General features: G+C 44.6%; 2 protein-coding genes across 5 annotated transcripts in view; one reads left to right on the top strand and one right to left on the bottom strand.

Moving 5' to 3' along the window:
• Positions 1–2,072: 2,072 nt before the first annotated feature.
• LOC142582534 (cytoplasmic polyadenylation element-binding protein 1-like) overlaps positions 2,073–10,826 on the bottom strand; it is a 38,807-nt gene continuing 30,053 nt past the window's right edge. For all 4 annotated transcript variants that reach the window (XM_075692362.1, XM_075692363.1, XM_075692361.1 and 1 more), the window contains exons 7-9: positions 10,244–10,774; positions 5,275–5,369; positions 2,073–3,647 (exon numbers count right to left, since the gene is read on the bottom strand). In XM_075692362.1, coding sequence (XP_075548477.1) covers positions 3,462–3,647; positions 5,275–5,369; positions 10,244–10,774 — 812 coding nt within the window. In that variant the 3' untranslated portion in view covers positions 2,073–3,461. The remainder of the gene's footprint in view (positions 3,648–5,274; positions 5,370–10,243; positions 10,775–10,826) is intronic.
• LOC142582536 (F-box/LRR-repeat protein 7-like) overlaps positions 3,545–10,826 on the top strand; it is a 94,566-nt gene continuing 87,284 nt past the window's right edge. The window contains exon 1 of the mRNA XM_075692367.1: positions 3,545–3,629. The gene's annotated coding sequence lies outside the window, so the exon portion shown is untranslated. The remainder of the gene's footprint in view (positions 3,630–10,826) is intronic.

Raw genomic sequence — 10,826 nt, 5'->3', positions numbered from 1 at the left:
ATGTCCGGCATGCACCATTTCTTTCATATGCATAAATATGAGTGCTGTTTTGTTCGAAGTATTTCCGATAGGAACTGTAGAACACGGCGGATACACGGGATTATATAGTCCGCTAGTGACGGAAAGAAAAGAACAGCATAAAACAAGTAGTCTTTGAATTTCGTGCGCCGAACTCGTCGAATCACGGAATGACCTGTGACGCAATACCTATGTGGGTGTAGCGCTACGAAACGCTCGTGCCTGCGCACTGATGCTGTCGGCGATGTGCCGACCCACTCGCCCTTTTCGCAGGCTGATGTTATTTTACATCACACCTCCTCCTTATCAGACTTGCAGCACGCGCATTGATCGGATGACCTTGCAAGCCTAGCCGCATCGAAGGTGATCGCTAATGCTAGAGCAGCGAGAACGTTTACTTGTCTCGTAAGAAGCGTGTATGCACTCTTAGTTGAGAACCATTAACGTGGGTAACAATTGTTGAGCCAGGGGATTGATTTTACAACGATTCATTTAGTCTGAAATTCTCTTCGCCTTTCATCATTGGTTCCTCGGATGTCGCTTGGGCGCCTCTTTTGACCTATGGCATACCTCATATCCTACCGCTGGGATCGGCAACTCTGCGCGAAACGCGCGAAAATAGTGAAAAAATAAGCTGACCATTACAAAATACAGGCGGACTTGAAAATAAGTACGATTAATCAATCGAGACTCTGGGAGCCGGGGAAGAATAAGCCGATTTAAAATGGTCATGAAAATAGTCATGCGAGTCTTGACACTTCGTCCGCCTCACTTGAGTAAATAACGAAATTGATTATAGTAATGGCGCTCAACTATGACTCGCACTCACTTCGTGGGCCACGAACAGGTCGGCCAGAAGGGACGTATGAACGAAATTCTTGCCATCTTCCTCGCTTCCTCCTGCTGCTTGTTTCCATCAGTCGTATCCTTGCCAGACAAGGAAGAAACCAACGACAGTACACGCGACCATTTCCCGTTTTAAAACTGCGTATGTGCTCCGACAGTGTTCCGACTCCCATGGAATAGCAAAAAAAAAAAATGCAACCTGTGGCATGCATTCAGGTCAGAAAGCAAGGGCTGCTGATTACAGGGACATGCATATTACACTGAAAGATTTTTCACTTACCGTTGCACTGTTCTTGCTCAAATTTCACAGATCACAATTTGTGGTCTACATCGTTCGATGCAACAGTTGCCACTGTTACTTGCCTGGTTTTTAAGAGACAAAATTCAAAGTTGGCTTTGTTTATGCAGATGCAAGCTGCTATGAAGGTGGCTATAGCATAAACTTGTCACTGCCTTCCAGCAGCTGCAGAAAGCAGCCATTTTGAGAGAGTTGCCACCTGTTCCAGAGGAGTGGGTAACACGCAGCAACTCTCCCAGAATGGTGTTCATGACCTGAAAGTACGAGGCACGCAGCATTGAAAAGTGCACCAAACGGAGCACTTCTTGCTATACAAAATAAGCACCAAAGGGTCCAAATTTTGCAGAGCGTACTGGCAAGGCAGTGCAGCCAGCATGCTCAGCACCTTTCAATGCTCACCAAGGTAGCGTTTGCCAACAGCGAGATTCATCAGAGGATGTTTGAAAACTCTTTTACTAGGAGGACAGCTACAAGGCAATAGCCTCCGGCAACCTAATATTTGCAACTCAGTGCTTCAAAGGTAGCAAACATGGCCAAAATATGGGCTGCAAGTTTGTGCAGCATGAAACAAGTAGTTGCACACATCATCCAGGTGAGAGGCACAAACATGCTGCATCTGCACCACAACCACATGTCAATTCCACTACCTCCCATCACTGAGCACAGGTGTTCACCACCATCTAGAAGTTTGTAACACGACAAATTTCAGTCTTAATGGACATTAGACAACTTGAACCAGTTTTTGAGTGTCCCAGCAAGTTTGAATTAGTGGAAGTCCAGCACATCTCAAAACTTTAATTGCACCCTTTACGCAGTACACTTTGGCTGCGTGCAGTAGTGCTACTAACAGCACCTTCCTTACTTGAAGCACTTCAGAAATTCACTAGCAATGCACTGAGCAGAGACAAAATTCATATGCAGGAATTTATTTTTCTTAGGATTACAGAAAAAAAATAAAACATTGGTCTCGATGTTCCCAATGCACGAAAAACTTCAAAAATTTGCAGATCCAAAACTTCCATGCAGAAGGAGGTGGCTTCAAGATCTCCTATTGCATTTAAGAAATTTGGTCCGTGATCCATTCCGTAGTCAAATCCATACAGAGCTACCGGTGTTTCTCACTAAATAGAAAAAAATACCTCAACCTTCAAGCACCCTATTTGCCCAACAACAGCTGAGCCATTAAAACTTTGCACCTGGAAATATTTAAGGCATTCACAGGAACTGTTCATAACAGCGTAGAAATGCAGTAGACTACAATGACACATGATGTCTGTATTTGTTTCTTACATAAAGAAGGAACAGTTTCAAATGTTTAAAAATAGAAAAAAAAGGCTTGACTAGTAGAATGTGCTAACGGTGGAGGATGTCGTACAAAAAAGGGCACGTATGTAGAAAGGTTTTAAGAGCAGAGCCAGGGGGTGGTATTAAAATGGTCTTAAGAAAACTACAAAAGGCAGCACTGGATTTTAAATCCTTGCCCATGTATGCCATCTGTACAGGTAAAACTAATAAATATACCCCCGAAGAACTCTAGTAAGAAAAAAAAATCACGCTGGTATCGCAGCACTTTGTGGACTACAGGGCTTTGAGAATAGATTGCCCCTGTAAAATAAAAACACTTGTTCGAGCAGAAAAAAAGAAACATGTACACAAGACGTGCTGGAGTAGGTAAACAACCTCCACAAGAGCATAAAAATAAAGGACTAGCAATTGAAAAAGGCACACGATCAACAATGAACATCCACCCTGCCAGTGCATCTCAACCTCTCCCGAGGCAAATTAATTTTTTTTTTCTATGTTAGTACTCCGTACTAGTAACGGGCAATAAAGAAAGGGAAACCATCCACAGACACCAAGGAAAAACGGCACAGCAGCAGCAGCAGAGAGGATGAACATATGGGACACTTATCCCTTTTTCTTGCACAAAACAATAGGTATAGCACTTTTTTAGTTATTTAACAAAGGGAAGGAAAAACAATAACAACCACGCATAACAACCAGTGCACACGGTGTAGAAAACATGAGAAATAAAAGTTCCCCTATCTCTCTCCAATTATCTTTGGTGGAGAGAGGAAAAAGGCGGGATGGCAACAAAAAGGTAACAGCAAGAGGGTTAAAACAGAGCGCAAAAGAAGAGTAACAGCGGCAGAAAATATGTACACAAACAACAACAGGGGGGTTAAAACAAACACGAGGGCGGGATCACGCTGAATAAGGAGAAATGCTCAAGCAAGGAGGCTGCTTCCTAAAGAAAAGGGCTGCTGGGGTATAAAGTTGGCCGGTGGAGGGATGTCGCTCAGCGTGTGTTGGCTTTGTTGCGCATTAGGGGCTTGTGGTTGCGCATTCCATCAACATTGTGGTGCCAATTCCAGCAGGTGCGGCAGAAGTAACGGAAGCAGACCATGTCGCGGCAAAAGACTGGGCCTGGCTGCTTGTTGCACGAAGAGCACATGGAATCCTCCAGGTAGGGATCCACTTGCACCTGCATGCAATCTGAAACTGTACTTGTGCACCTCTACAGCCACATTTGCCCATTCCACCATCGCAATGTGCTACTGAAAATAATTTTTAAGACATGCCAGCAGTTTACTGTCTCGTGCTGCACTTCACCGCCAATGAAAAGCACTTTGAAATCTTAGTTGTATTCTGCAGTTTCAGAGACCGCATAGTACACCTCTATTGAAACTATGGTCCTCTGAAAGCTTCGTTTTCCCTTACTTTGAAGGGAGCTCTGGCATGACTGTGCAAAGAGGTTGACATTATAGAAGCCTTGAATTGTCAACCAAATCAACTCAATTTCTTATCTTAAATGCTAGTATACCCCTTTCAGTCACGGTGTCTCCATATGAAGACGTGACTTTGTTGAGATTTTCATCAAAAAGCGAAGGAGTGACTGCACACTGGTACGGTTAATATTCGAGACATATATAAATGCAGTAACCGCCATCAGATACGACGCAGCAAAACACTACTGGAGAAAAAGATGTTTGGAGACGAACGACTCCATGTTTTACGAAAGCTTCAGTCTGTCGCTGTTCAAATTTGTCTTTTGCAGTAGCCTCAATCATTCAGAACAGTAAGAACACCCTGTTTTATGTAAAGAAAGAGCTACCTTTATTAAAGAAGTTGCTCAATACTCATGGTTCTGTTACTGAATAGTTTTGACCCTGTTTTCATCCGTGTCTCCATTCGTAGACAGCGCGACTTTTTTTGCTACGCTGGCGACCCATAGCTACCACACAAAAATTTTGAACTAGCGACAGTTTTTGCATGTGCGCTATCTAGTTTACCGTCGAAGAATTAAACAGCATTTTTTAGCATTCTTTTTAATTTTGAGTGGTGGCAATATTTAAATGTACAAATCACTGTATGCACTGTGATCATGAAGATAGTAAACGCTCATGTTTTCGGACCATCAAACCAATAACGTTGGTCTGGCAATTATGTCACATCCTTCAATGGTTGTTCGGATATAAGAAGACTCCTAGTTTAATGCCAGATCAATAGAATTTTGTTCGGGTGAAGCTGACCCGCAGAAGCAGTACAGACTCTTTATTGTAGTATTTGGGAATTTTGTTGGCACTGCAATTTAGCATTGTTTCTTTTAATGTCATTCCTGAATAGCTCATTTTGAGTCACCGTCCTTGCTGTAAACATAATGTGATTGTGTGAGGTAGGATGCGAAGAACCACTGGCTCTAGCAAGTCCAGTCACTGTAGAAGATGTGTACAAGTAGTGTGTGGCGAATACCAGGGCCACTGCCAGAAATGCGACTTTTTCCTGTACATTGCAGCTGAGAAGGACTGTTTCTTAGAATATCTTTCTTAGAATATCACAGGTGTGATATTCTATCACAACCTGTGAACTGTTGGGACACCACTCGCACAACCGTGAATAGATAATTGCCCTCCTTTCTGTAAACTGGCATAGCACACTTCAAAAAAAAAAAGTATTGAGTCACAATGTTTCCCTATAAGGAATTAGTGTAGTAATGTTCCTAGAGGAGAATTTTTTTTCTTCAGATTCTGGACACCTGAAGCACCAATACCTGCAAGTTCTAAAAATTTCCCTGCAGAATACCATAATTCGTGACTAAAGGGGATACACACCTTTTTTGAAAATCGAGGAGTCTTTATCTCCACGAATGATGCAGCCACAGCCTTCAGATAGCTCTTCTGGTTGTTGAATGTCACCCTGCCAGACCCTGTATTGATGAAAAAGAACCACTGACATGTCAGTAGGAGGGTACCAGACAAGCAGTACAGGTAGCTGGATGCATTGCAGTTTTTTAACTGTGCACTAAGTGCAAATACAGTCGGGCCTTGGTTAATTCGACCTGGACAGGACCGACGAAAATGGGTTAATTTAACCGGTGGGCTGAATTAGACAAGATGAAAACATCAAAACGCACAGCTGATTAATTTGGCAATGTTTGCCAGATTCTAATACGTACCAGAAGCAAATGCGTGCCTACTTTTTATGTGTCCAAAGTAGAAAAATAATGTATACATAACATTAAAACTCCTAAACAAATAAATTTATGTGAGCCAGAATTTCTTAGCAAAAAATGGGCAAGGGTCTGAAATATGTGTTGCACAGTGGCGACCGGTTTCCTAAAATCACCTTTGCCGCACGGTATTTTGGAGTAGACTTTGCCGCAATACAGCCATATTATTCGTCAAAGCTGTGTGGCTTTTTCTTTTAAAAGAAAAAAGGTACGCATTAGAATGGGGTAAATGCTGTAATCAAACATCGCAATCCATGCTTATTGCTTGAAAATCTTCCTTGGACACGTCGAAAAAGAAAGTCATGGGTACATGGGTATCCCCACGTCAATGAATGCGAAAGCATTGCAATATTTTCCCGGTGACAACCCGTTTTACGAGACTTAATGGTATTATTTTCATGTTGCCTTGAATCATTTAGTGCATCACATGCCTTGGCCTCTTGTGTGCTTGCGTGGACGTCCATAGGAACTAGGTTCGGCTAGTGACTGAGGAGTTGAAGACGAAGGTTCGTCCATCGGAGTGCATGACAGAACTCGCCGAAATCACTGCACCGACTGGCAGTGCCATGACGCCCGGCACAGTATATAGAATGTAGATCGGCCATCAGCGCAGTCTGTGACCACGTGACTGTACCATCTCCATAGAAGGTTTGTCCATCAAAGTGCATGACAGAACTCACCGAAATCACCGCATCGACTGGCAGTGGGCCTGCACTGTCAGTTCCTCTGCGGAGGGAGGGGCAGTATGGGAACACTGGCATGATGAGCGGCATCGGAGCCAGCTATGGAAGAACACATGAGCAGTGGCCTGAGCACATCCGACCACGTGACTTTTTGTACGTCTTCGGCCACGCCACCAGATTTTCCGCTGCAGTTAAGCTGCAATATTTGACAATTTCCCCATTTCATAGTTTGGCCTCTCGAGGTAGCACAAACCAGCCAATTATTGGTGAGAACACCCTTAAAGGCTTGAATGGTCAACACATGCTTGCGTTCAATATCTACTCTGATCATTGCTGGCTGCAAAATTGCACCTAAGCCCTTTACCAGCTGTTCTGTGCATTTGCAACTTGCTCACTGCTAAACACTAGCGCCATCCGATAAACTGCCCTTTATGCAGAAACAGTTTCAGTGTACGTAAGTGTCACCACTGCACTGCAACATTCCCCCGCAATGCATGCATGCGAGACATTTTGCTTTAGCGTTTGTGCCACCTGTTATTTGTGGCCTCTTGTCATGGCTGGCACACTGGTTACTGCCTAGACATGGCAGCATTTTTCTTGCCTTTGTGAGACAGGCATTTTTCCTGCAGAGAAGAGCAGGTGTGGAATACTTTTTTGGAAGGAGCTTGTTTGGACTTATTAAAAATCCACTGGATCTAAAGCTGCACATCAGAGACAGTGGCATAGCCAGAAATTTTTCACGGGGGAGAGGGGGGCACGTTCCGGGTGTGCCACCCCTTGCCTGTGCCACTGATCAGAGGTGCCATAGTGGAGAACTCCAGAATAATTTTTACCCTCTAATGTTCTTTGACGTGCGAGAGTTTTTACATCCCTCCCCTCCTTACTGGCATTCAGAATGCAATCCCATAACCCCATGCTCAGCAGCAGAGCGTGCTGAATCAACTTCCCTCCATCATGCTGGCAAGGGCAGCAGTGCTGTTACTGGGTATGTGGGTACCAAGATTGAATAACAAAAGGACAGATTAGGAATAGGAAAACAGCAACCGAACCAGGGAAGGTTTCATTTCTTACCATTAATTCACTTTGCAGCTACTAATTCTTTGCTGATCACTTTCCTAAGCTTCAACTTGCTTAACTGCTTTCCTACTGAGGAACCCATACACATTCCTTTTATAAAAAATCACTTTCTGTATTTCACCTGCCCTACAAAACCCTTCACAGATGTACACAAATCTGAAAATTTATACATCAAAGACAGTGAAGCTGTTAAGCTAGCTCTTACACCCTTCGCCAATAGTGCTAGTAGTCTTATTTCTCATGGCCTTGCTCGAACTCTGCAGCAGTTGCCTGCCGCTGCATTTAAGTGCAGTTGTGGCCAGGTGTTAGTGACTGCTTCCACACTGGCTGCATCAAAGCACCATGGCATCAGCTTTCACTGCCACAACCGTACCAACTCCTAGATTACCTCCAGTGTGGAGACAGTAAAACGCAGCATGAGAAATAAAGTTAGCGGATAAAAACAAAACATGCGAATAAGTTGTCTACTAGAATAAGATATAAACAAGGCATTGTTTATTTTATAGCCACTGAGAAATACAGTATAGACTTGTGTAAAGGTTGTGCCCCCCAATTTTGCAGCCCAAAATGCGAAAAAAATTGCCAATGGAGAAGTAGTCACGTTTAGCGAATTTTCATCCACTGCATACTTCCGCGTGCTGCTACTAGATCGCAAGAGCCAGCGTGTGCATACAAGTCGCTCGCTGCGTCCGCACCATTTCGACCAAATGGTGTGGTCCTGTGCAAGGGCTTTACCTCAAAATTGTGAAAGTGCAGCCTTACACAAATCTATATGGTACGTTTCAGAGAAAGAATTTAAGCCTATAGTTTACCAGTTAACACCAAGCACGCTGCCGCCCAAAAACGGCTGTGCAACCAAGTCTGTGCGCACCACTTGACGCTTAGAGTGCACCCTGCTGAAAAATAGTCAGATTTGCTCCCTTCATTTTGAGCGTGCACGCTATACCATTGAACATAGCCAATGCGAGGGTCTTGAGCTTCGTCCTCACTATCGCCAGCCGCAATATCCCAGTCACTGCTTTCTAGTGGGTCGACTCAAAAGTGATTGGCCACGTCTAATACGGCGGCGACTCCCGCCTGCAGGAAATAGTCGCTGCTGGACAACGAAAACGATGAAAACGATGGTGGCAGGGACATCGCAAAGCCCATGCAGGCGTAGCAGACAAACTAGCAACGCGAAGCTCGCACGTCGGAGCATATGTCAAAGGTTTTTGAGATCACACGCCCAGCTGTGTTTACATTCCGTCTCTGGCCCGTCTCGTTGCTCTCTGAAACTGAAGCTTGGACTGGTCGCTACAAACAAGGCTTCAAATAATTACCTGTAACACTATGAAGTAAGTGAGGTTTCGTGCCGTGATTACTGGGTCATTAGCTACGTATTAAAGCAGAAAAAGCGAGATGGAAATTTTTGTGTCAGTACTCCCATAAGCCAATGTATGAAGACATCGTAATGCATCCACCTCATGGGTGCCAAAACTGGTTCACAGAAACAAGTACTAATAGTATGTTACTTAAACTCTGATGCATGCCAGTGTCTTTTGTATGGTTTAGAGAGTATAGACTTTCAGTTAATTAAGAAAGATGACAAGTTTAAAATGTAACGTCAGTCTTCCTTTATATAGCTATATGGTTGAGCGAACAAGTGAAAGTCAATTTAACAGATTATAATAAAAGGGAGACCAGGTCATGACACCCCTAGAATAAAGCCAGTTATATACAAGAGCACATGATGGGCGCCAAAGGAAGCAAAATAAATGCAGTTGAGGGCAGCTGAGAGATATGGTGATGAGATTACAAAGCTTGCAAGAATAAGGTCAGTGTGGTTAACGTAGTGCAGGAGTAATTTGAAATCTCAGGGACAGATTTTTGCCCTGCACGCACCTCGAGAAATGGTGCATGCAGGACAAAAATCTGTACCTCTGCTCAGGGTGCGTTTGATAAAGTGTACAGTGCATACTTTCAGTGGCAATGGCAGGGTGCCAGTAGAAGACGCAGGTGGTATCTTCAGCCATGGACTTGTGCGTTGTGAACACTAGATCAGAAGTCTGTACACTGACTATGCTTTGTAAGCGAGTGGAGCTAGCATAAGTGCACCTTGTCATTGTTAGAACTACAACTGCACATACCCGCAGCTGCTTTTCTGCACAATGCATACACACCGCTTTGCAGCACATTGGGGGGACGCACTGGGAAGCAAATGTCACCATACATTTCAGGATTATTTGACCCGCATGGTATAGTGTTGCCTTCTATAACAAAAGCCATGAACTAGTAAAGACAGACATGCCTGAAAGGCATAATACTGGATTATCTATGCTTGCCCATAACACAAAAGGGGGTTAATCATGGCTTATACGACTGCTGCCCATGACCGTCGCAACACAGCATGATGTTCAAAGCACACAGACAATATTGCTGGTGCTGCAAGGCTACAGCAATGCATACTTGCAGCATTAAAAATTAAATTGCAAAGTTTTCCATGCCAAAACCACAATCTGATAACGCACTCTGCAGTGGGGGACTCTGGATGAATGTTGACCACTTGGGGTTCTTTAACCTGCACCTACATCTAAGTATGTCCACAACATTAGATTTCGCCTCTATCAAAATGTGGTTGCTGTGGCCGAGATCAAACCCACGACCTTAAGCTCAGCAGCACTACGCCATAACTACTAAGCTATCGCCGCGTGTACTTACAACACTGCCGTCTATGTTAGTGCCACTGAATCACTTAATTCGTGGAATGCAAACCCAGCCACAAAAATGCACATGCAGAGCAATGAGAAAGGGTGTGGCAGAAGCCTTCCTCACCAATTGGGTACTTGTACTTGTCCGTGTCAATGCCCGCATACAGGACTCCCCCAAAGAGTTCTTCCATTACAAGGGCCAGGCCATGTGCATTGAGCATGCCATGCAGGGCTCCCACAAACACAGTCTTTGCCGGGTCCAGCCGCTGCGATGGGCAGCGCACATAATTGCTGTCACTCAGCACCCATGGAATCACTTGCACCTCCTTGCAACGCATGCGGCGCGATGATATTTTGTAGTACCAGTTGCCACCATTCATGAAGTCCTGGCTGCATGACCGCAGCAGCATCTTGACCTGCTTCTCATTCTCAAAGATAATGTACACATAGCCCGCCTTGGGGGGAAAGCTCTGGCTCCGCTCGCGGCTTGGCCACTGCACCTTTATGTTGCCAAAGGAGGCAAAAGCCTCTATGAGGCCCGGCTCAGATATGTCCCAGGGCACTCCTCCCAGGAACACCTTGCATGACAGGGATGAGCTCTTGAGAGTACGCGGAGGCAAGGTCCCACTCCAGCAGCAGCTGGCCTCCGAGAAACCTGCGAGGATGGAATGTCTCAACATCAGTATCAGTTGCACTGGATGCTTAGT

This window comes from Dermacentor variabilis, chromosome 5, assembly GCF_050947875.1.
Source record: "Dermacentor variabilis isolate Ectoservices chromosome 5, ASM5094787v1, whole genome shotgun sequence".
Lineage (NCBI taxonomy): Eukaryota > Metazoa > Arthropoda > Arachnida > Ixodida > Ixodidae > Dermacentor > Dermacentor variabilis.
The sequence above is the reverse complement of the archived record's forward strand: the minus strand, read 5'-3'. Positions and strand labels throughout refer to the sequence as shown.